Genomic DNA, 27,853 nt, shown 5'->3' with positions numbered 1-27,853 from the left:
GTGTATGTAGCCAACAATTTTACTGATATATGGTGCAAAGCATTTTCACCAGCCTTCGCTTCACAATTTTACCTTGTAAGATTTCCCCCTATGAACCTGGATTCATTGTGAACGTAATCAAACACAATGTTTGTGGCTCTGGTGCGTTTCCATGGTAAATGGGACAGAATGAGAAATAGAACACCAAATCACATTCATGTCAGTTAAGCGATAACTAAATAAAAGGCAGAAAAATCTTAAATTTGAAATAGATTTGAACCATTATAGAAACACCGATTTATGGTTCAGCTCAGCACCCAACCAAGTCATTCAATTTAACTTGCGTGCATTCGTATGAAATGCAATGTCTCAAATAAGCATTACTTATTCCTCTGAAGTTCATTATTGAATTCACATGAGAACTGTACAATGAACCCACCACTCACTGCATTACACTATTCATTTGACGAATGAATTTGTTTGTCAAATCATTATTAGGATTGTAGCTACACGACTTGCACACTGTTTAATGTTATCTAAATCACTGAATTTAGGCCATTATGACAACACAAGGTGATTGGTGTGTCATACAAAGTTATAAATTGAGTTGCTGTCAATAAGATGCCACTTGATTGAAATATTGATAAGCTTATATTCCTTGCAACATAATACAGGTTGTTAACAGTTCGTCAACTTGCAACATTGAATATTTGTCAACAAAAGTTGCAGTTGTTGATCATGGTCTGTATGTTGTATTCCCTATTACAAATGATAATGATCTTTAGGTACCATTCATGGCAGCATGATTACAATCAGATTACTCATGCATGTAGATAGACTGGCATAGTCGGTTTACAAAAAAAAATATAATTGTCAATTTAGCCTTTTTACTGTAATCGCGAAAACTAGCGCGACTGCAAAGGAAATCCCGACTGGACGTATCTGCAGGCAGCCCCCTGCTTAGAGTGAAGACCGGAGCGATTTTGTGCGATTATTTATATACATTAGACATTTAAAGAGACTTGTTTTCAGTAAACATGGATGAAAATATCAGTTGCACTTAAAAAGGTTGAAGTATTCATCTCTGCGATCAAATCGAATCAACCTTTAAAAGGTCACACATCCACTCATGAATAATCAATGACATCTAAATAATTAATATCAGTCAAATGCCCGCAGATGCGTCCAGTCGGGATTAGTTTTCGCGATCACGCTAAAAGGACTAACAAGCAGCCAGTTGGCTGAGATAGCTCCGCTGTTAGCAATGCACATTTCAATTAAAGAACAGAAGATATCATTAGAAAATGAACAATATGTATGGTATCAAAGCAATGGGACTTGCCGTTTTTAATGAGTCGAAAATATCACTTTACTAAAAAATTCTCCAAAATTAGAGAATTAAAGATATCATCATGAAATGAACAAATCTGAAAGAGGTCCACATGTAGTACCTATATATGTAATATCAAAGCAATCAGACTTGAAAATATCGAAATAACGAAAATATTCATCAAAATTAGAGAATTTGGGAATTTTGACATGAAATGAACAAATCTGAGAAAGAACCATGCATATCATATCATTTGCATATAGTTTCGAAGAAGTTGAAATTGTAAAGTTGACGATGATGGACGAACAATCCGCAATATGAACAGCTCCGCTGCGTCGACAGCGGAGCTAATAACAATTATTTTTTTTCGTAAAACAAAAAAGAAGTCCAGACTTTGCCAGTCTAGCATGTAGTGTATATTGAGCCAGTATGGCAGAAATTAAATCAATGTTACAATACATCACTCACTCACATACAACACCACAAGACAACACTAAATCATTTTTTTACTTTTATTTTTCAAAAGCATCAAAATAAGTATTTTAACAGTATAAATGTTTTAAAGTCACTATACACCTGGACACTGGGTCAGAAAGTAAGATTGAAACCAAAAATACTAAATTAGAAAAGTTGGTTATATTAAAATAACCACAAAACAAGTAGAGGTTTTAACAAAACAAGAGTAGAGTATTTACAAACAGCTATGTAGATAAATATTACTTACTGGAGGTAGGATACACAAAGCGAGTAAAATTGACTTATCTCATTTGACGTAGCTGAGAAAAATGGAATCTCCACAGCCAGATTTGTTGATCACTTGAAAATCTATCAATGTTACATAAAGTGAAGGCATAACCAAGTCTTCTAAATCAAAATACAGTTTGTATCTTTTCAATGATATTAACATGTCTGAACCCTTGTATCTACAATCCAAACATTGGTGACATTCTTACTTCCGTTCTACTCGTTTGGGTTTTCACCGCTGCCACACCGTATTTGCATATAAAGAATAGAACGTAATCAAAGGCGTTTAAATTCTTGTACACTAATTTGAAATCATTTAAATATTCACTATTATAAACAGTTTCCCCTTCATCTGAATCTTGCAATTTGGAGAGATTACGGTAGTGTTGAAACATCCCATATGTAAACTTTGGGAAAAAAACAGGTCTTGTACAAAAGTGACATGTCTACACCTAAAGACACTTTCTGGTGTATGATTTCATATTTATGAACATCGCCATATTTATTTCATGAAAAGTCATAAAAGTTGTACGCATATATCACCACATTTTTTATGCAAATTACAGAACATATGCAAGTCTGGTGTGGCAGTGGTGAAAGCCAGAATGAGTAGAACGGAAATGAGGGCGCCGCCAGAGTTAGGAGTTCGCCACGTACCAATAAATTAGCGTCATTATGTACATCAACTAGGCTTCCACCAGATAATAAAATAGTTTTCAGTCATGGTGGCAAACACTAGACTGTTGTTTTGGCCAATTACCATAGCAACATTGCAAATAGGAAGAATTACAGATTCACATAGCATGATTGAAATATGACTTGTATAATCTAGATATTAAAGTTGCATTCACACATATGCAGAACACCTAACAGATTATTGTGATCACTACAATAGATGATAAAACTAGTATGTCTGACAACAAATTTTAAAGTAGCTTAGTATTTGACAGAAATAAGGTCATGGTGTCTAACATCAAATCAAATATTTGCAATTTTGCATACATCTTGGGAGACGCTTCTAAATTTAATTTCAGTTCAATAAGGTTTCTCATGCTGAACCAAATGCTCTGGTGCTTATAGGGGTCAGTAATGTTTTCTACACGTCATACATACAAAGTTAGAATGCAACTTTAGGCAATGTTTTTCTGATGGTTTTTAGCGAGCAATGACATGTTTTGAATGGCTGACCATTTCAGTATGTGAAATGTCTTAGTCATTGGTGACTGAAGTGACAATTACAACTAAATATCATTGCAGGTTGCTATTAGCAACTGAGGGAAGTGGTCAGTGCCTAACATTGTTATTATTGCCAAAATGCAGTTAAAAAGATTTAGCAGGTTTCCCCCTTTTTCCCCCAGACAAGTTCAAACTAAAGTGGATTTATTAAATACATTTAAAGCTAACTAGTTCGGAAGTGTAAATAATAACAGGTAAACTCAAAATCTAAATGGGTTAAATATAAATTGTCTTTCAGTAGGATTCTGAATGCAAAAGATCACTTGTAAATACTGGTATTGTTAGGTAGTAGCTGCTTACCACATAAAAATAAGAAGCTTCAACACATCCCAGGTCCAAGATTTTGAGAAAGCATAGATATGGGACACAAAACTTAGTGCAAAACAAGTACATCAATGACAAAATTGAAATCTACAAACATATATATTTACATTGGTTTCAATTTTATCCCATCGATTTGTTCAAATTTTGAAAATATTCAGCATTCGAAAGGCTTGTAATATTTTAGCATTGTGATACATCATGCTTTCCTGAAACAAACAGGATATTTTTGTGCCTATTCTGATGTGGTTTGGTCAGTGTTTTTGAAACCTAGAAATATACATATTACAACATACTTGCTTGTAAAGAAAATTCAAAAAATAATGCCCCCTGCCCAACATTTACAAAGCGTTACCTCCGATGTCTATCTCTTGATTTATGACCATCTTCTCGTACACGTTCTCTTTTCGATGATTTATGCGACCGTTCTTTCGACCGTGATCTAGAATACCCACGTCTGGTTCTCCTCTCTCGGTGTGGGGAACGTCTATGTTTATAGGCACGAGGTGTTCGACTTTTTGAGCGACTGCGACTACGACTGTGAGATCTGCTCCTTTTCCTTTTTCGTGAATGAGAACTGGAATGTTTGCTCCTGTTATTATGGTCTCTATCTCGTGATCTGTGATCATGTCTTCTATGTTTATGTGGTGAATCATACCTACTTCTGTGTTCATGTGGGCTATGACTATGGGTCGGACTACGACTATAATTACTATGACTAGAGCTATGATGTGAAGGTGATCTACTATGAATGTGTGAATTTCTTAGCGGTGTATGTGATCTACTACGGGGACTTCGTGAACGACTTCTATCATTACGGTGATGACCATTTCTCTCTCTGAAACAAAGAAAATCCAATATTTGTTACTACGAGTTTGCACACACAACCCTCTAATCAAAACTGTTGCATAAATTAAATAATTCCACTACAAAAAATATATGTGAAAAGTTTGCATATGCCACAATACTTCACATACCTACTGCCGATACTTCCAGCAGAACTTCCCGCACCATCTTCTTTCAATTTTTTCTTTAACCTACTATGAGGGGAAACAGCACCAGATCTTGGAGAGCCTGGAATCAAAGAACACAGTGTTAAAGAACCTTGACTGACAAAGAATTATTAATGGAAAGACAAAATCAGACATTTCTAATAAACACATTTTAAGACAGTTATTAGCAATAATTTTAAACTTTTTAAACTTAATTAGGGTAAAGTGATTATTATGAAAAATATTTTAAACATTTTGAAAATAAGAAGTAATCGTTTTAATAATTTTAATTATATCTCAATGTTGGAGATCGTTTTGAATTCCTCGGTAGTGTGAAAACTTGTGAATAGTTGGTTTAAACTTACTTTGCCTGGAAGAAGGAGAGAAGCCTGCATTGGGAGTTACAACTGTTGATCTCCCACCTGCTGCTTGTTCTTTTGCTCTCATTTTAGCTTCCTGGATGGTAACTCTACACTTTTCAACATGCTTATCTAGGTCCTCATAGGCTTTCTGTAAGGAAACAACAGACATTTATTTAGGAATATCTGAATTCAACTAATCAATGCTTAATGGAAGACTGTTTATAAGGCAAAATCAGACATTATTATTACATAACATTTAAACAACAATAATTAAGCAAGACTTACTCTGGGTCGAGAATAAACTTGTAGTATAATCAAAGATATTTCTTTCAGTTCTTCTTCGCTAGCACCCAGTAAAGAATACCAAGGAGGACGAGTTGGCAGTGAAATCTGCAAGAAAAATAGTGGAGTGTTATACAATCTTGGTCAGAATTATATACATTAATAATAACACTAACTTTGTCTTCTCACTTGTGTCCACGCTACTGTTGTTTGAAATTATTTGGTTTGCAGAATTTGGGGGATTTATTTGCACTTATTTTTACACAGGAAGCACAGGTATATGAAACTTATTTGTATTTTAACTAACTTAGCATAAAAATCCTTTTCATTTTAAATAAATAGTTTATTATGTGACTTATTACGTTCATTGCGTACATTAATACGTCACAAAATGCATTTATTACTTTTATTTACACATGTTCTCCTCCCCCTTGCAGATAATGGAACGGTTCAAAATTACACTCACAATACAACTATTCATTCCAAACTTGTTGCAAATAAGTTAGCTGACAAATCTTTTCCATGTGCATGTGCCCTACCAAACACATGTTCAAATGTATTTTATTCACAATAAACACACTAGACAACAAATGAGCCACTTTAATTTAAACATGCCAATAATTTGCAAAGGTAAAGATAATGAAATATATGCAATATACATGAAATATTTTATATACCAAATAACACAATGCGATTGTTTTTGCTGCAAGTAACACACACCAGACAACACATTTGATTCTTGTAGCAATGGGGTTAATTTAAATATGAATATTTAATACCGTATTTTTTTTCACTTGAGCGCCACCTTCAATTAGCCAGTGCCACGAAAACATCGTATTTTGCACTTTAATTAAGCGCCAGACAAAGTTGAAATTTTGGTGCGTAATGATTGTGGCCCCGGCAGATCGACTACCGGATAGTAGTGATAGACACGATCACGGAAGTCCCCCACTGCTACTGTATGATGGGCTTTTATGCAAAAAAATTGGTTTTGTTTCTAACAAATTTTTAACTTTCCAAAAATAACTAATTTCTTGATTTGAAAAAAACAAAATAAGCAGTTTTCCACCAAAATCAAAGCCAAAAGATGATGATGCGTTCATACATTAACATACATATTTAAATGAGCTATGGTAAATTGATCACATTGGCATCAACCAGCATTTTGATTGGGTAATTAACAACTTGACCTATCAGCTCAAAGAACACGAAGCAGGAAGCATGGCGGATATCGTATCGCATCAATTGAGCGTTTACATGCGACCGGAATCATTCGCTTACGAATTTAAGTTGAATTTTACTTGGATTTTATTTTTTGTGCGTTATTATAATAACTACTGAGTAATAATCATAACAGCATGACCGGATTTCACTACCGTGATAATTTACTATTAAGCGATGCATTTGTGTTTGTTTTATTTTTCTGTTGATCGTAATGCAAACTGTGAATGTTTTTTAAAGGATGTTACTTTTTGTATAACTTTCTAGACTGTCTGAAAACAGGTCATTCACTGAGTATTTAAAATAAAGGCTACAGTGACTAAGCGTCAGACTGTAATGTAAAATATTGCCAATAATGTATCACCAGAATGGAGCAAGAACAATGGCTTGAAACTCAGTTTCCAGTACTAGAACTTGAAGTGATTGAAATAATTGAAGACAAATATGGTACATTGTGTCTTTACCTGCAACTGTCTGGCAGTTAGATATATACAAGCACAAGCAATGGTTTCTGGAGGGTAACGCACAAATACATCAGTCCTCAAGCTATCATTCATGTAATTCCTACAAGAAAACAGAAGAGAACATTCCACATGCAACAAAACTATAAAAAACACTGACCACTTAACAAATCAGGATTGTCTAGGTGGATCTAGTTTCATTTTGTCTAATAGAGCTTTGATTTGTAGCAGAGACATTCTCATAAATCAGAATTACAGATGCCCTTGCACCCAGTAATTGCAATTCAATCAATTCTATATATTTTCAATAATCAATCTGCTGACGTACTATATCTAAATATGGCAGGAATTCTAGATTGAGCTTGGTATCTGGCCGTCAAGCAAACATACACTTCCATACACATCAAGTAAACATACTGAGTTACTATTAATATTTTTTTCAGAGAAAGTCCCTACTACAGTCAAGCACTGTTAAACGTGGTCATATCGTAGTGCAGATCGTCCAGACTTAACACTCAACAGAACTGAAACAAAGTCAGGTAAAATTACAAATGCACCAAGCATTGTTGATTTTTGATGTCCAGTTTCTTCTTTTTTCTTTTACAATGTATATCCTGGAAAGCTTATCACAAAGCCTAATATCCACACGTTTCTTGCAACATGGATCAAGATTATCTTCACTGTTTTATCAGCTATGTAGAAGAGTTATTCCTTCATTATTGACCCAGTCTGCAATAAACTTTGCTAACATGGTTAATAATAAAAGTTCATGCTAGCCAAAATAAATAAATGCACACAAATTGTTCATGGCACAGATCAGTATTCTTCATTGTAAACACAGTAATACAGACTGCTGCATCAACCAATGTTTTGGTCACAATGATGATTATTCACTATACTTCTTAAGCAGGAAATTTTGAGAAAAAAACACTGCCATTTAAAAGCAGTTACGATATCCCTCACAGGCAACCTCCTCTTGATGTGCGAGAAATACTCTGTGCAGATATGCTGTCATCCTTTCCTTGGCAAGTGCAGAGGTGTACAATTCCCAGAATGATACAGTCCAAAGAACGCGATGGTAGATAAAGTTACCCATCCATTGGCAGTTGAGTGGCTAAACTCTCAAGCCGTAGGGATAGACAGGAGTTGTGTTTTGCTTGGTGCAAATGTACTTACCATAACAGTAATCTACATAACTTCTCTATAAAGGGTGAATAAAGATAAAAATAAAATGTTACCATTGGTCCTGGTCATTAAGATCTGTGTACTAAAACCAATGCATCACAAATTCACGTTATTCTTTACTGTGTCAGCAGTGTCAACACATTTACTGAAGACTTTCTTTTTATAAATTTGAATTATAAGTGAACTTCAGACGACACAGTGAAGAAGCAACAGAATGACCACATTACTACCCATTTTTTCTCTCTACCTGCTGACACATAATTCTGCAGGTTTTAGTGTTGTACATAAGTTTTCTCAAATCATAGTTTGACATAATACTTATAAACTTGTACTTTGATGGTATTTTTGGGTGATTATATGACATGCATGTAGTGATTATTTAACAAAGGGTTGTGTTAAAAGTGAAGGTCCACTAACAGGAAACATCAAATTACTCAATGTGACGAAATTTGTCTAATCAGATTACTGTATTGAATTTATGCATACCATTTCATATTTTGTGTTGGTGAATGGTGAAAGTCGTTACCACAGTGAATATATTTTTCAGGTATCAAAATTCTCTACCTTTCGCAAAAATAAATGGTTACAGTAATCTGACCATGTTGAAAACTGTTGAATCAAAATTAATAAATGCAATTTTAACACCTTAGGGAAAAGCATTTTCATGTATACAACTAGTGTAATAAGGCACGCTGAGTTCTTGTTACAACCTAAGCCTAACTGTTCCGAATACAAGATTGGAATTTGTCCTCTAAAACTTGATGCATTGGTTTTAATACAAAACCTGGTATACTAGAACAAAATTACTACTTACCATGCTGTCTGCACTAGTTTTAAATGCTTCTCACATTCTAAAATCTGCAGATATGTAACAATCATCTGCGAAAAAGAGTATCAGAGAATAGTATTCATACAGATTCTTATTAAAGTATGACAATAACAGCTGAATGACAGCATCATCTCCTAGGATAAAACCAGGTAAAATGTCACAAGTGTTGTACAAGTACCACAAGACATAAATCTTCCATATACATCTAGACAAAAATCTAGACCACCAAATAGTGAAGTCAACACAATATGAATAGAGCAAGAAACCTACCTTATGCGGGTGCTTGACATGGACACAGAATCCAAGTTCTTTTAAAACTCTCCTTTCAGCTTTGATTACGTTATTCTTCAGATTAATATAGTTCTGGTCCAGCACCAATGGCACGACAGGCCTGCAGAGAACAAACGTGGTCAGTTCCCTTTCCTACCTACAGCCGAAATTCAATGTCGGTTTTTCTTGTGTCCAATGTTGTGTATGCATGCCAAAGTTATAGCAATGATAGGAATAACTTTATAAATGGTCTTGGAGCAAAGAAACAAAGCTTACAAATGAGAAAATAAATGGAGTTCTACACCCCACCTCACCCTTAACTAGTTTCTTGGCAGCTAGACCTAATTGCAGGAGAAATATTAGTGATTTTGTTAACACTAGTTCATTAATAAAAACTGTATTGTATTGATGCCAGCATTGCCACTGAGTTTTTAGAGTGTGGGAGAGGGGGGGGGTCTATACTCTTGCATAGAAAATGAGGGAACACAAAAACAAGCAAGGATAAATTTTGTACTGCAGTTGGTAAATGTACTCTTGATTTTTTAAATTGGGTGTTCCCTGCACTCTCGCATTGATAACAAAGATGCAAAATCAAAAATGAGGGTAAAAAACACTTCTGCAGATGGTACATATAAGACTGAATGCACATCCAGTTGTTAGTAACACAGAATTCTTGTCAAGCTGTGACATTTTCACTACAGTTCTTTAGGTAGGAGACTGGGTTTCAGCTAACTTTACCAATTGTGAATTTCATTTGGCAACAATAAATTATCCAACTTTTTTGCCATCATCGCCCAAGTGTGATTTCAAATCATGAAATATACTGTGAAAACATATGTGCATAGCATACGTGTCAAAATTTAATTTATTATTTCTTAACACGTTACTCAGTATTTTCACATTTGATTTGAAAACTTGCGGATGAACAAGAAACTTGTTTACATATTGTAAACACATGAACATTGTGACAATGAGCACAGCCAAATAACAGTTTCTGTTCGAACAGTGAAAAGTTAATGTAAACTGTAAAATTATCATTGATATGAATTTTCACAATTGGAAGGTTTTTGTTTCGTTGGCTACCATTAAAGAAAGCAGTGTTCTCCCCAGGATGTAAACAGCGTGGCGGTCCCGCCACAGTGCTTCGATTTGCCGCCACACCGGTCTGACACCGCCACGGTGATTAGCAAGACCGCCACAGTGCTTTTTTCATTGGGGATTTCGTCACGCTGGTCGGCCCGACCGGCACTCAAAATTAGCGACCACCACGGAAACGCGTCCGACTATTGTCATATTGTTATTATACTTACGTACCGACCGACAAGCATCCTGCCAGTCGTGGATAATAACTTGTAAACAAAAGACATAGTCGTGCGATGTGGTATCGGCTTTAAACAATACAAGTCAATTTTGTAAAATTAGCACCTCTTTGTTTGTAAGTAAATATTTTCTGATGATAGATGCAGTCTTTAGATTGATAGCTAAAATTCATTCAAAATCAATTCCACCCCGATGTAACATGGGCAAAGCGGAGTTCACGATCAGTTTAATACGCTACTCAAGAAAAAACAAGGTGTTTATTGCGTGATTGGGTAAAATACATTTGAACTGTTATCATCGTGAATCATGTAAAAATTCTTCTTTCAAGACTTCTTTTACCTTTCAAAAATTGCTAATCACCTCTTTCGAATACCATCATGCAGGTTTCATCTAAAATCCATACCAACACATCGTGCTACGACATCGCTTTACTTCCGCAATGTAATTTTTATGATCACGATCATTCGGAAAACTTCGGGTTCTACCGGCATTACCATGCGGCATTCTGATTGGTTAATGGCGTTTTTGACCCACCGGGTCAAAGGACATATGCGGTCAACTAACGCGTCACAGCTATCATGGCGGGTCTGTGTTTTTCACGAAGTGATCGAGTGATCAAAAATAATTTCTCCCGATAAAACTAGTTAAAATTTTACGTTTTATTCATATAAAAAAAGAAGTATTTAATTTTTGCATGGCATCATGACCGAGTAAGAGGAATTATTGGTATAACCGGTGTATAACATCGCGAAGTAAGTTATGTCACGCCGTAACTTTGATGATTGTTTGGAAGTGTTATTTGTTCGTTCATTTATTGTAAATGTAAACGTTGTAGAAGCTGATGGTCGGAATAATAACCAACAATCCGCCAAATAATTACGTGGTCGATTTTTTTGGAGGAGAATTTTGTAGTAAATAAGATCATGAAAGTCTTGAACATAATCCTGGCTGGAACGTTTCAGATGAGTTTCATTTAATCTTTCACAATTTATTTGTTTCTTTTTAGTCTGCAGTATTTGCATTTTGAGAATGTTTCATTTTTAAATTCAAACTCTTCTAAGTTGTGAAACGTAATTTTTTGACTCCAAACAAAAATATTTGCACTGTGACGGAGCTCATTAATATTACAAAAGTGCCCAAAATAAAAGTGTTTATAACACTGTGTAAAGCAAATAAATATCTGCCACTTTGTTTTTGAAAATATATGTTGTTTATTGTGTGGGTGTAAATGTGCTTTGGTCAATTTCTATTATTATGTAAATGATATGCAAATTAGGCCGCCACAGTGGTTTAAATTCCTGGGGAGAACACTGAGAAAGGATTAGATTTCCTTGAAATTAGCAAAGCGTTTTTTTTGCTTTTATAGTTTGTACTTTGGGGGTGAGGGTGGGTAGGGGGGGGGGGTGATAACATGTCCAAATCAGTTATGCAACACATCTGAAGCGTAATTTTGATCACACCACAATTCTTAACATGCAGTGAAACACATTATTACCCAGTAATGTTCACTGAAACAAATTTTTTACCATCTCAGGAAACTAATTTAGACAGTTAATTATTTCCCCTTTGGGTTCAATGCCAGAATGAAAAATCCATTTGGTTTTAGGGGAGTTACTTTTACTTTACTTCTAATCCAACTCATTTAATAATCCACTTTTTTAGTGCTACACTATTACTACAAAATCATTCCTCGTGTGATATTTTTCTGCCATACAAGTACAGAACTAAATCCATGACCAGTGCCTGCAAGTTCTTTTAGCCTATATGTCGCGCAACTGACACAAATTTATGCTAATTCAATGGAGTGTCATTTGACGCAGCAGAAAAACTATCTTAACGTCTAAGTTTGCAGAATTTGTAATTTTGTAAAATGAAATTCACAGAATAAGCGTGAAAATCCAGGGGCCCCCAAAACTGTTTGTGCCTCAAGTCACATACACTTTTTGAAGACCTATTTTCAACAGTCAACAAACTGAACTTGAATTGAGGGATTTCACTTTGACTACAGGATTATAAAGAATCAGTCTTATTAGACACACTGACCAACGCCAGGATTATATCACCCCCCCCCCCCAAAAAGTGGCTGTCTAAAATCTATATTGAAATGCAAGATAATCATCTGTTGCCAAAGACTTTTTGAATATTTATAGATATTTTGTACAAACTAGAAATTCCCAAACAAAAGTTGATAGGTTTGTAGAAATTTATCATGACAAATCAAATTTTATGCCTAATTAAAATGACAGGCAGCTGGCTAAAAGCCAGACCAGCACAATACATGCCTACACAGTATTTAACTATATCAGCGTATAACTATTTAAAGACTAAATTACAAATACATCATGTGATAAACATATTGTCTCAGTTGTATTAACACCACCATTTTACGGATATTTGCAAGCTATTGTGCAGTTTTATTATTCACTCATATAACTGTGCTTAAAACATGTTTTATATGAATTTGAATTTTTATATGAATTATGAGTGTCCAACAAAAATATATTTCTATTGCCACTTTTTGCATGGCTTAAGGTAGAAGCCTACTCATAAATTAAAATATCCAGAATTTATTCATTTTGCAATAAACTGTACTCCAAGGCAAGGCAATATTGAAAAAAGTTGGGGGTCACCAGCTTTTTTTTGAGAAAATGATGTTTGTATTTTAGTGGAAAGTCGCCATTTTGACACTATTATAACACTTTTACCATAGGTTCCTACGGCAGAGATATTATGCAATATCTCAAAATCTAGCCTGAAAAATCATTTATTGTTATTGATGGAGTACTTTTTGTTGTTCTGAATTATTTAAAAATCTGGGTTTTGAAAAGTGTTAAAAAATGACATTTTTCTTTGATATTGTTCTAAAAAATAGTAATTTTCAAGAAATATTGGGACACGTTTCTCAAAAAGCTTAACTGTAACACACAAAATAATGCTATTTCATTGTACCATGGGACATTAGCTTCAGGATTGTACATAATAAACATGGTCATGCAAGACAAAGCTTGTTGACACTATGGTACTACATAAAGCGTTATAATGGCTTTCTTATATTTGCCATATATATTCACGGATCCTTCTCTTTGGGAAGCAAGAGTTACAATTACTGTATTAGACTAACATAGGGTACATTTCCAATCAAGTACCCATCACTTCCATAATAGCCCCAATTTGATTGCATTAACATAACCTTTTTTCACTGGACACAGTTCTAATCAATGTTCTAAATAAAATATAATGCACTTGTTACCAGCAGACCAATGTTTACATTATTTTTGTTTTTGCAAATCAACACCGTTAATTTGCAATAAAACGAAATTGTTAATTAGCCATAAAAAGAATTTATGACATAACACAAAATTTTATTATAACATTTTGCTTGGTGAAACTGGTGCATTGCAGTGAAAACATATCCAGGCAATAATAATTTTAACCTATTGTCATATGCAACAAGAGTACTACAATGCTTAGTGACCAAGAGGTCACCAATTCACTTATTCTTGGATCTCGTCACGAATTGGGCAGTTTACAGATCATTACACAAACATGGGAAGCTAAAATTAAAATCAAGCATATTTTTTAGAGGGCTTAATGCTCATTCCCTGAAAACTTTTTATTTTGCGAAGTGGAGGTCACTGGAAGATAATTCTATGAATGAGGTAGTTCAAATTTGCCTGCTATCTAAGGTACAAGCATTTTTCTTATTGTCTCATTTTTTGTTTTGTTTTTTATCCAGAACTATAATCATTAAATACAACTGCCAAGTAGTTCATAAAAGAATTAAAGGTTATTTTCTTTAAGTAAGATGCCTATCTGTTTGCCTACTGCTTTTTAAAATGTTTTTTTTTTTTCTATAATACTTTGTTTGATGACAATTAATGTGAATGTAGTTGAAGGCACAATTGTGAGGCACAAGCCAAGTTTCAATGAATTAAATCTATAATATCCCATAAGTTGTACATTTATGATTGGCCTTATTTTTCAATCTTAACTAAATCTCAATTAGTTGCTCACTAATAAATCAGAAAAATGTTTTTAATCAAACAAGTGCAGGGCTTGATCTTCAAATTGAAGAGGGCATCTATTTACAAGACTTGAATTCATGAAATTACCTTTATAGAAATAACATCAAAGGGCAATCTATGAAATTCAAGCCCTGCAAGGGATACAAAAACATAAATTGACAAGGGGATAGCAAATTATTGCTCATTACAGTAGAGCGCCGTTGTCAAATGAGAAGAAGGTCGTGAGATTTTGAGCCCAAAAATTGTTTTTTGATGAAAGGGTTCTTTAAGAACACTCCTATTTTTTGATTATCAATTACCATAATGAAATAAACAATCAATAAACATATTCTAATATTCATATGTAAATTTGCAGTGACAATTCCATATTTTTTTCAGGGATATCCAAATTTGCACCAGATTATAAAAAAAATATTTTGGTCCAAATTTAAGTTTGAAAAGCAGCATACACTAAAATTGTACATAGAACGATGGAGACTTGATCTACATCGTTCTTAAACACTGGATCAGCCTTAATTATTCAATCTCATCTATTCATAATATTTGAATTTAATGATGAATTCAGTACATTGACAAACAGACCTGGTCTCCACTACTTTGGGACGAATATCAAAAGACCTGTCTTCATACATACAATGCAATGCCAATTCAATTGTTTCACTTTCTGCCAGCAGAGTAAACTGCACACATGTACAGCATACAGCATGTGAGTGAATATACGACATAATACAAACACACTCTGGCTCTTACACACCAGACATAGCGTCCCTATCTGATAACACTTCTGTAGAAAAACACAATCCTTGTGTCTTGCCTTCAGATGTTGCGGTGATCACTGTCCAAGTAGTGCGGATAACAAACCAACCAAGGGGCAAGGAAGACACCTCTCAAGTTGGTTGCCACAGAAACCAGTTGTTGAGGATGAGGCTGTAAGTTTACAGCAAAGGGAAAAATACAGTATTAATATATGATCAACATTATTTACCAATGCATGAAGTACAAATATACACTGATGGCACAATTTATTTAAGTGAGTGAGTGAGTGAGAAGAGAAATGTACAGTGTAGTATGTACTGTGTCGTGTACATGTGATGCCTAAAAAGGTAGTAATTAATCAAAAAAGTAGCTGTAAAAGAAAGGTTTTCTCATCAATCATATCCATTTTAGACAAGCTTGTTTTTTTTATATTTATAATTCTAACTAGTATGTGACTGTCAGTTGTATACCTATGGGAACCTACTCTGGCAAGTAGTATGGTACAGTCCAAGTCTAAAACTTGACACCTTGGCTGCTGCAAGCTCTTTAGACACACCAAAATTAATTGGGAGGGAAAAAAGGAAATTGGCAGGCATTGTGTTGAGTGTTTACACTTATGTAGGTAGAACTTGCTTAAACATTCAGTTTGAGGCAACAAAGGCAGTTTTCCTAAATGTCTTTCAAAATAAATGTAAACCAAAAGCACATCTTCAATAGAAGTGCATATAAACCACAAATCTTGTGTTTTATACTGAATTCTATTTTAACCACAGAAACGGTTCTGTAATTTATGTATCGATGCATTATGTATTGATGTATAGTTTTGATCTTTAAATTAATTAGTAAAATTATTTAATTCTAGTCGAGACCAGTTTAAATTGTCACATATAGAAATAATTAGCAGTAAGTAGGAGGCAATGTGTCAAGTTGGATTTGAACTGTAGCTAGGAATTAATTGAAAAACACAGAAGACAGTGAAATAATATTTAACCCCTTCATAGAAATCTTACATTTCTGTGTGAATCTAGTCAGATGACACTGTGTTGTTCAACCCTCCCATTGAAATACAACTGAGAACAGGCACATAACTTTATTTCGTATGATACATACCTGTTATGTCGCTTCTGTCGCACATGATGAAATACGTTTATGACATCTCTTATTCTTCTTGGAGCTTCCTCAATTTTGGAAGCCAAGTTGATGCATGCCATAGCTAGAGTCTAAGGATTGGGATAGAATTAGAAGGAAGGGGAAGAAAAGATTATTAAAGATGTGAAGTGTAAATAAAACAAGGCTTTCATATTAACCACAGGCTTTGTGACTGAGTGTAAAATTAATAAACCACCTTGTATCAAAACTGAGAACTGACAAAGCTACAAATTGAGCAGAATCCAAGGACACAGATGCATGTGCCAGGAATACTACTGTAAATCAATTTATATTCACTGGCATTCAATTTTACTATTTGACTTTTTGAGCAAATTCACAGGTTTTTAGTTCAATTGTTATTTCATATGTTTATGTTGATTTAATTTAGTTCTCTTATTAGCAAAAATGGTGAAATAAAAAAACAGTGAATAATCAGTGTTTGCAGTATTTTCTAAAATTCGTAGCCCAACTGGACTATACTAGAAAATTTTAAATAATTAAAATATGTCTACACTGATATAAGTATATAAGTATGGCTTGTCCTACAAAAATCAAGTTTAAAAACACAAACCAATGTAAAACGCATGTATTCTCTAAGACAGGCCGGAAACAAGACAAAAACAAAAGATTTTCCAAGTTAGCATGGGGGAAATAACGTTGCTAAGTAACATCGTCAAGAAAAGCTATTGTTTAAGCTATTCTGTGATTGGTTGCTGGCAATGTTTGGCGGATTTTGACCAGTTTGTGACGTCGGCTCGACTTGGGGAATTACATGTTTTGCAAATAAACTTGGACACTACCAAAAGTGGTTTGAGATAATCATGAATCAGTTCTTTCACAGAGTTATATTACGTCAGGTTTTCCAGAAATATAGGTTTGTATTGCAATATTGAGATCATATCGCCTTTCCTGAGTTTACTTTAATTCTCATAAGATCTTTATGTCATATAACACCCTTGAGTACCCTCATTTTATAAATCCTTGATAATATTGAATTACTCATCCATCTACTCAATCACATCCGACATTTTCAAGGTCAATCAACTTTGACATTTTATAAACCTACCTCCATGCTGTGCTTCACAAAGGATTTTGAATAATAAAATCTTTGTAGGATGACCTGGGCTGTAGCCATTGCGACCTGTTGGAAACAAATGAACATGGCAAATGAAATAGTAACGCAGTTAAACACGATCGCGAGATTATGAACATGACGAAACTGTAAGATATTCGTGAACAAAACTATGTAAAAACAGTTGACATCGATTGCCGTGTCAATAACACAATATTACAATATTTAGCTGACTGCGTTTGAATGTTCGAATAAAATGAGTACATGAATTATAACGCTTTTTGCAACAAAAGGCTTCGATTACTGGCAGCCATTTTACTTTTTCACAAACCTGAGGTAACTTCAGCAAAATTCCAGCAGTCTGAATTAGCTCACATCCCAAGATTCTGAGATCAATTTCTGTCTCCATGTCGAGTCCATCGATCATAGAAGGGGTTGGTGACAACTTATCGATCGGCAATATACAGTTGTCAAGAGTAATTGCGACTTTTCCATACGTCTTTTCTGGTTTCTGACCACTCTCCGCCATTTTGACTAACAACGTTTCATGCACGTTAGGAATCATGTGATTATTGAAGGTCGATATCAATACGCCAATAATGTAAAATTTACCACTTTTTGTTTTTACACTTCGACATCCAGATTATTTATAACATAGTGGTTATTTACCAGGTTTTTCGTCTTTAAAAATTACAATTATAAAACATACCTTTGAAATTCCAACTATCGTTGAGGTGGTTATTTGGTAGCGAGGCGAACGTATACATGTGAATTGAACAAAGTGCCGAGGCAACAACCAGGTGCATGCTGGGAGCTACATGACGTCGCCATTACCGAGAAAACCCCTTTCAAATGAGCACCTATTTCCTTATATAATAATAATAATAATAATAATAATAATAATAATGTTTATTTGCCATAGATTACATAAAAAATAACAATACAGCAATAAATAATAACTAATAAATATTGATAAATAATAATAATATTAATCTATGGCTGGGAAACAGAAATTAGCTCATGCAGAGCTAGTCTAGTCTATTTCCCATCAAAATATATTTGTAAATAGCTATTTATTAAAAAGGGCAATCAAGTAGACAGAAAAAACTTATTTACAATGGTTTGCTTACACACCGATACATGTTTGTATGCATCTATATATACATATTGGAATATAACTATGAATGATTACAGTGGATTAAATAGTCTTTCACTTCTTTTTTAAAATTTGCTCGAATACGAATCAATTGGATATCCAGGGGTAAGCTATTCCAAATTTTAGTTCCCTGGTAATCGACTGAAAACTGACCCAAATTTGTCTTTTTCATTGGTAGAAGAAAGTTTGAATTATCCCTTGACCTAGTGTGATAATGGTGAGTATGGAAATTGAAATAGTAATTAAGGTCACGTGGCAATCTGTGAAATTGTAGGTCATGTATAAATGTACATAGCTGATACTTAAATTGGTCATATATATTGAGAATACGTAGTGACTGAAAAAGAGGTTTACTATGTGCACAGTAGTCTTTAAATAGCATGATACGAACAAGCTTTTTTTGTTGTTTATATATAGGGTCCAGAAATGTGCGATACGTACTACCCCATACTTCTAAACCATAGGAGATATGAGGAAGAATTAGAGAATTATACAGAAGGATAAGAACGTATTTGGGAAGTGTATGTCTGAGTTTAGCAATTAAGCCAATTAAAGGAGTTATCTTTGCTAAAACTCTATTAATATGCGGCTTCCATGTGAGATGTTTATCTATCACCACACCAAGATAAGTAGTAGTATCGACTTCCTGGAGAACTGCATTGTTTAAATGTATGTTTTGTTTGTTTACCAGCTGTTTCTTAGAGGAAAACAGCGTGTAATTAGTTTTGTTGGTATTAATTGTAAGTTTATTAGTGTTGCACCATGTGTTCACCATATCTAAATGTAAATCAACTTCAGCGCTGGGTATATTGTTACTGGAAAATGAATGAAAAAGATTTGAGTCATCAGCAAATAATTTAATTTGGAAGTAAGTTGATGATGCAGGAATATCGTTTATATAAATTAGAAAAAGTAACGGTCCAAGGATGGAACCTTGTGGCACACCATAATTAATTGGAAGAGTGGAGGAGGTATGGCCATCAGCTTGAACAAACTGTTTTCGATTCAATAGATAGTTTTCAAGCCACTTTAAAGGTTTTCCACGAATACCATAGGAACTTAATTTGGAAAGAAGAATGTTGTGATTTATCGTGTCGAAGGCCTTAGTAAAATCCAGGAATACCCCCATCACGATATTACCATCATCAATTTTATTAATTAATTCATAGAAAAGATCTATTAACGCAAGCTTGGTACTGTATTTTCTGCGAAATCCATATTGGTGCTTATTGATAATATTAAATTTGTTAAGAAAGGAAGATAATTGTTTGTGCAGAGTTTTTTCAATAATTTTACTGATAACGGGTAAGATTGAGATGGGTCTGTAATTACCTGGCAAATAGGGTGAACCTTTTTTAAAAATAGGAGTAATTTTGGCTATTTTTAGTTGGTCGGGGAACACACCAGACATAAAGGATTGATTTATAATGTGACAAAGAGGTATTTTAATGAAAGGGGCTGCATCTCTTAGAAGACGGGAATAATTATAGTCATGGCCACAAGATTTACGCGGGTCTAATAATTTTAGATCAGATTCTATTTCATGGATGGTAACTGGTTGGAGAAAGAAGGAATTCAAATTGGTAGTTGTAAAGTAGTCCAAGGGATCGGCAGATGTGTTAATATTCATAGCAAGTTCCTCCCCAATGTTAGCAAAAAATCTATTAAAATAGTTAGTTATTTTTATTGGGTCATGAATATTCATGGTTTGAGAAAGCGGGTTGTCTATGGTAAGTAGTTTAGGCAGTCTACCACCATTCCCAGTGGCCCTACCTGTTAAATCATTTATCGTTTTCCAGAGTTTAGTCGGGTTGTTTTTATTTAGATTAATTAAATTGGAGTAATATTTTTTTTTAGATTTTCTAAGAATAGTTGTTAAAATATTTCTGTAGGTTTTGTAAGCAGACAGGCGATTTTGATTGTAATTACTCTTAACCACTTTCTCGTATAGTTTATTTTTATGTCTGATTGACTTTGTAATGCCCCTCGTTATCCATGGCTTCTTGGGTAGTTTTGATCTTTTTTTCATCTTGACTAAGGGGGCCACTTTGTCACAAATAGTGCTAAAAATAGACGAAAAAGTATTATACGCATTATTTACATCCAAGCTGTTTAGGACATCAGACCAGTTGACACTGATATGATAGCGATTACAGTAATATTATGTCACATGTTGAATGAGCTGATACTATGGGAAGCGAAGATGACATCTTGGCGTGTCATGTTATATAGAGTAGATTTTTTTCTTTTATTTTTAGTAAAATATGACAATGTTACACAATTGTTAATTTAGGGAACGGTCAGTTACTTCAAGAGGGAGGGCGAGGAAATTCATTTTCACCGTTGTAAAAAAAAATAGTGACCCACCCCTTGTTTAAAAAAAAAAAAAAAAAAAAATTGACCACTGCAAATAAATCTCATACAACGATGAAAATTATGTTGGAATTTCATGACTTGCCATCAGATTTTACATTTGTTGCATGGTGGTCACAATCAGAAGGAGGTGATTTGCATATAATACGAAGAATTGCAACTTTACGCCATGTACTGCATTTCAAACAGTTAATGAATAGTTTGTGTCTAATTTGGCTTGCAGAAAGTATTGATGTGATCTTCAGTAATTGTATTTTCCAATCTACATTATATCAATATAAAGAATTTGGTAGTCTATAGTTCACAATCCTCATAATTTTTCATAAAATTGGTCATAAATCGCATGACAATGTTAAACGGTCTATTGCATAAAATCACGAAGCCTCTGTCCTATGGCATAATAGCATATGGCCATATCATTACACCAACTAGTATAATCGGTCGTGTAGATGCAAGTCGTCCGACTATTGAAGATGGGGGAAAAAAAAACACGTTTTTTTTTTTTTTTTTTTTTTTTTGCGTTCAGTCAGCCGATTTTTAAAACTGCCGGCCGGCTACAGCCGATCATGTAATTTCACCTTTACTCATCCCATACCCCGGCCGCTGGTACCCAGTTGCCATATTTTAGGTTGTGTATACTGCCCCCAACGATATTTTTTTGAAAGCATGTAACTTGAAGTGGCACAGAACGAAGGCGAAGAGTGTGTTTGATTGGCTATCAAACCCTGACATTCAGACCAATCAGAGAGCAGCTTGTTCGTTGACAGGTTTTGTCAACGTATTATATTCCACCTCGTATATATGCTTCCAATCAGCGCAAATATTACATGATGAGCTTAAAAAATCAACGTCTTCATTGGGAATTATAGCTGCTCTTCGAACAACTTGAATACATATAAGACAAAAATATAGTTTTTTCACCGCTGTTTATTTTTATTAGAAAATACACCCTATATGATACCGCGTTGTTCAACACCGTTTTCAATATATGTCTTGCATCATGTGAATTCCATTACTTAGTAATACGAAGAGTCAGAAATTCGGTGAAACCGATAAATGTTAGCCGTTACGGTCATTGTGACAGGGCATCTTGCGCTGTGATTCGGCCTGTAGCAGCTGTTAACGCCTCTTGCTGAATCTCAAGTGACCAGCTGTCATCATGAAGTAAAAAAAGTAAAATTCTCATAGTTGTGATTATTTGACAAAACTGAAGCAACTGATCATCAGAAAACATTCTTACTCTGTATGAATACGCAAAGTGCTAACTATTGTATTCCTGGTGTGACCTTATAAATACGAAGTTCGTAACAGGGTTAAAATACTTTCATTGAGACTCGTGTGTGTTACATACATTTCTCATGTCTGTTACTTTGACTTAACATTGAACTGTACCACGATGTTCTAAACACAATATATACAGAGTTTATAAGTGATCTATTGAGTGGTGACTGAGTTTATGGCTGGCTTGTCAGAGGCTGTTATAATGATGTACCTGAAATGATATTAAAAATGACACAATAAGGTACAAAATCTGGCACATGAAAAAAACTACTTGGGTAGTTCAACAGTTATTCTTGGGCGGATATCCAGGCATTTTCATCGCTTGGTAACCATCACGGTGAAAACAAACGTCGAAAACTCTTAGAAAACTGTACTTTGGGATAATTATTGAGACTACCCTGAACAGTATACAATGTATACACGATTACCCCCACATGTGCAACACGCATATAAATTTGGTTATTTCAGACATGGCATTTCATACGGCTGATATGCAAGTTAAATTGAATGATTTAGTTGGGGTACCGAGCTGAACCATAAATCGGTGTTTCTATAATGGCTCAAATCTATTTCAAATTTAAGATTTTTCTGACTTTTATTCAGTTACAGCTTAACTGACATGAACATGTGATTTGGTGTTCTATTTCTCATTCTGTCCCATTTACCATGGAAACGCACCAGAGCCACGAGCATTGTGTTTGATTACGTTGACAATGAATATAGGTTTATAGTGGGAAATCTTACAAGGTATAGTAGTGAAGTGAAGATGCATACACTAAGAAAACCCACATTTATAAAGATAAAATATTAATATTGTGCATATAACAACTACTTTCGTGGTTTGTTATCCATTTCGGAATGCCCATGAATGTGCTTTATGATTTATGTATTTAAATAACTTTAGAAACCAAAAAAGACAGTTGAAAAGCCCTTAACCAATCACAGTAACTGATCTTAACATCATGCGAATGAAAATGATCTTTATTTTGAAATGACCTTAGCGTCATCCAATCAATAATTTGCACAGAGAGAATGTTACAATAGAGTTTCACATTAGCAAATCACATCTTTTAATTCAAATCTACATGTAAACATTTTACAGTTAAACATCTAAAAGTGCTTCAAAATGATGAAATTATTTTGAAAAAATCAGTGAAAGTGTATCCGAGAATCGGTAAATTACATGAAAAAACACAAAATTTCACAATTTTGAATCAAATTATGTAATCACATCAAGAAAAGACAACTTTAACCAATGCCCTCACTGCATAATCGATAAATGGTTCATAAAAATAAAACCAATATGGCTGTCATTCTGTTATTTTCAATCAAATGACAAAACAGATGTGTTAGTAACCATCATGTGTGATGTTCATATCAATAAAACCAATAAAATCTCCACTATGCTGGAGAAACTGTTGATGACATGTTAGAATTTTTTCTTTTGGGATAAAAATAGCCACCAGTTGGTCAAAGGTCATTAAAAAAAACTGAAGTGAATTTTGTAAACATTATGTTTTGTTTTTGTACTAACTTTGAACAAAATTAGTTATGTACATCCAAAAATGGTGAAGAGACACATAGAAATGAAAACAACATGCCCCCCCCTCCCAGGTTGGAAATTGTGAATCATACTGCAAAGCAAACTATTGTACATCAGTAAATCATATGTGATACCTGTAAATTATAAGTTTGAATAAATTAAACCCAGGCATACCAGAGAATCTGGTGATATTATACATTTAAATTATGTGATTTTATTTTTTAATAAATCGGTAACGGTTAGTTACAAGTGAATATGATTGGAATTCAAAAATACATAAAAATAACACCCCCCCAAATTTGGTCATTGTGAATCAAATTTCAAAGCAAACTGTGTAACAATGACAAATTATATGCGATACCTGTAAATTTTAAATTGGAATAAATTTGAAAAAAATGGTTAAGAACACGCTGAAATGTTTATTTTGGGACAATTAGCCCAGAGACAAGTTGATGTGCATATTTATGATTTCAGGGGATGAATCCATTCTTGGCGTGTCATATGTAAAACTATCTGTTGATGTAATCACCATGACATTCTCAAAACAATAACACATACATTATTAAATATTAATAATCTGAGAAATATCACACTGAATTTCACGTCAAGCGCTACACTCGTCATGCACCACTTCTTTGTATTCATAGTAACTAACAATTCACATCAAACATGACATGGTGCAAAGACTGTAGTGTTTCAAGCATGAAATGATTATGTCAAAAATTATGAAAAACAATATTTCTGGAAAACTCTTGCGGTTATTCAAATCAACAGTTACCGGTATCTTTGCTAAACTTGAGTCCATTACCCATAATTCCCAGCCTCAATCATGAATGATTTATGCAGTAGGCATTGCGATTGGTTAAGATATTTTCAACTATCATTTGAAATTTATAAAAGGTTTATACATGTTTTGTAAAAAAAACATTCATGCTTAAGTGAAATTCAATGTATTCCAGGAAACACTGATATTTATAATGAATTATGTTTTGTCAATTCATGGTAAAACAAAATGGTTGTGATTACGTACAAAATAGTATTCATTTATTACTAATTTATGCAATGTATATCACCTAGATTTAATGGTACGTACCAAAAAATAACCGTGAATACAGATTTGCATAATGCATTATTTAAGACACTGCTTGGTCACATAATTTCTGAAAAATAACTTTACATTATAATTTTCTCTTTTGGAAAGGATGTGAATCAAACTCTGGGAAGTGAAACAAATCCACAGGTAAAATTGAAGAAAAAAATCCAGCTCAAAATTGAGTAAATCAAAAATAACAATTTACACAACATTTCGTTCTCTTCTCAGGTTTCTAATGGTCAACCTCTAACATTATAAAAACCAACAATCCCTGGTTTATCTTACACTTTATATTTAATCAATTCTCTCAAGTCAGTTTAGCATCTCTGGAATCTATTCACTGTGCAAATACTTTTACACAATGTCCACTGTATTCTGCAACTATGACTCTAGCATATGGTTTGTCATCTGTTAAACATATACCCTGAGGGCCCTTCACTCCATCCTTGTCACTGTCAATTCTATCTACAAATCTATCACTGCTATCAAACTTTAGTATTCTACTATTGCCATAATTACACACATACATACACCCCTCTCTGTCAGTCACTACGTCTTCTGGGCAGTTTAACTTGCCCTCATTATCTCCTTTAAAGCTGAATAATGACTTGCCAAATGGGTCAAACACTTGTACTCGATTATTATTCTCTTCTGGCACAACAACATTTCCATCAGAATTAACATTAATTCCATTCAATCCGTTTATCTCTCCAGACTGATTTCCCTTTCTACCAAAAGACATACAGTAATCTCCTTCCTGGCTATACAATCTGATGCAATCTGACCATCTATCTGCAACATACACTTTCCCATTTGTTGGACTGATAGCAATACCATATGGATTCTGTAACTCTTTGTTACCAAAGCACCTTATTAGTCTACCACTGTCATCACATACAACCACCTGTTTATTGATACGGTCTGTAGTGAATATATAACCTTCATCTGAAACAGCTGAATACCTTGGACAGAATGAATTGGGAAAATTAGTGAATGTAATAGTGGAATGAAAGGCGCCCTCTAGAGAGAATAGTTGTAATCTTTTATTTTTATGATCACTAACTAAAACTTGCTTTGTCTTGGTCAATGCTACACCATACAGAGACTGTAGTTTCCCCATACCTGAACCCAACCCACCTAAATTACACATCAACCCTTTTCTAGGTATCACATATATGTTAACAGGTGACCCCTTAACTGACTTATTATATGCAGATATCACTATTTCATGTTCACCCAATGTCTCAGTTTTATATTTAAGTTCTACTGTCCCATCATTATTATTTGTTACTCTCATTTTGTCAAGTTTTACAGTTTTCACTTCAGTTTTGATACACTCAGGAGGAATTGTTTCTTTCATCTTCAACCTGCTTGTCATGGTAACGATAATATCATCTTGGATTCTCACAGTCTTAGGATGAGATAGAATACTGAGACTGGGGTGAGCTGATATTATCCCAATGTCCCTATCATCATATACTTTCTGTGATGGACAGAATTCAATGTAGTCCGTTTCAGCAGGTTCTTGTGCAATGTCTCTTGCTAGTAGTTGTGGTAATTCTGAAGACATCCCTTTCTTAGCAGACATCAAATGCGATGCATTTCCATGAGTCAGCAGATTTTCGGCAAATTCCCGTGTATGTGTTAAATCATCGGTGGATGTCTCCAGTTGTTTCAGTTGAACTCTTAGGTTACTCTGCATCACTTTATACATGTCTTCCATCTTCTTCATCAGTTTTGTGCCATTTTCACGTATTTCTTTAACCTTCTTTTCTACAAACTCATTCAGTTTGCTTTCTTCCTGTTTGAAATTGTTTTCAAGGGAATCAGATACCTTTTGTACAGAGACCATACTATTTTTCACTTCTTGTTCCTTCACTTTCATCTGATCCACCATTGCACTTAGTTCCTCTTTGAATTCTGATGCTGCATTATTCAGATATCTGTATTTATGATCACGATGATCGATCACAATACACTCCAGACAGATCGCTATCTCACATGTATCACAGTAGAATTTTATCTGATTGTCCGGGTGTTTATCACAGTAAACAGATGAGTAAAGTTTAGCTGACTTGTCTGACTTGAATTCTTCCTGCGTTATTATTGTGTGATTCCTACAATTTGGAAACTTTTTATGCGCACGTGCACACACGTTACATACATCCATTGTACAATCTAAACATCGCTTAGTGACGTCTGCCTCGGTGCACGCAGTACACTTTATCGACACACAGGATTTCTCGTCACGTACTTTGAACGCCTCAACTAACTGATTAATAAACAGATTGTCTTCTATCTTTGAAATGCCACCGGGAATGTCATGTTTACGTCTACACAGCGGACATACAACAACATCAGGTTGACCACTTTTTGCAACCACTTTAACTAGACACTCCTCACAGAAGCTATGTTGACACGGAAGTAGTTTTGGTTTGGTGTAACGATCAGAACATATACCGCAGTTTAAAAAGTCCTCGTCAATTTCCTCAACAAATTGATCTGGTGGATTAGATGTTGCCATGGCTCAGGTAAAGCGAATCTTACTTACTCGTTCATGCACTGTTTTAATGTAGACTGCTTACTCAGCACGATTGTACTCACTTAAGTTTTACGTGCCAACAGCAAACAATGGTGTAACCTTTAAAACCTGACCCTAGACGAGATGACCCCCTAGGCTACTGATTTACAATCACATTCTTTCTTTAAGTTTTAATACAAAGTTTAAAACGTTTAAGTTTATTGCATGTATGAATTAAAATGATCCGTCAGATGGGAGTATCAGAGAGTTAATAGCAAACAAGTAATTAAACAAGGAAGTGAAATCAATTATTCATCGTAGTTGGCGCTTTTTCATTTGTTAGCATTTTTTT

At 34.3% G+C, this 27,853-nt stretch overlaps 2 protein-coding genes across 2 annotated transcripts; both read right to left on the bottom strand.

The window, feature by feature from the left end:
• Positions 1–1,807: 1,807 nt before the first annotated feature.
• On the bottom strand, positions 1,808–18,092 carry LOC100369296 (cyclin-L1-like). Its single transcript, XM_002741478.4, has 10 exons — positions 17,866–18,092; positions 17,529–17,603; positions 16,424–16,533; positions 9,213–9,333; positions 8,928–8,992; positions 6,932–7,031; positions 5,250–5,354; positions 4,968–5,112; positions 4,588–4,684; positions 1,808–4,448 (listed from the first exon to the last, which is right to left on the bottom strand). Exons 1-10 carry the CDS (start codon positions 18,061–18,063, stop codon positions 3,962–3,964), a joined length of 1,503 nt encoding a protein of 500 aa, XP_002741524.1. The 5' UTR covers positions 18,064–18,092; the 3' UTR covers positions 1,808–3,961.
• A 6,817-nt stretch (positions 18,093–24,909) lies between these two features.
• On the bottom strand, positions 24,910–27,592 carry LOC100369440 (E3 ubiquitin-protein ligase TRIM45-like). The gene has a single exon (XM_002741479.3). The coding sequence runs from the start codon at positions 27,502–27,504 to the stop codon at positions 25,318–25,320; it is 2,187 nt and encodes a 728-aa protein (XP_002741525.3). The 5' UTR covers positions 27,505–27,592; the 3' UTR covers positions 24,910–25,317.
• Positions 27,593–27,853: the final 261 nt, after the last annotated feature.

The sequence above is a fragment of the Saccoglossus kowalevskii genome, chromosome 15 (assembly GCF_978046115.1).
Source record: "Saccoglossus kowalevskii chromosome 15, keSacKowa6.1, whole genome shotgun sequence".
Classification (NCBI taxonomy): Eukaryota; Metazoa; Hemichordata; class Enteropneusta; family Harrimaniidae; genus Saccoglossus; species Saccoglossus kowalevskii.
The sequence above is the reverse complement of the archived record's forward strand: the minus strand, read 5'-3'. Positions and strand labels throughout refer to the sequence as shown.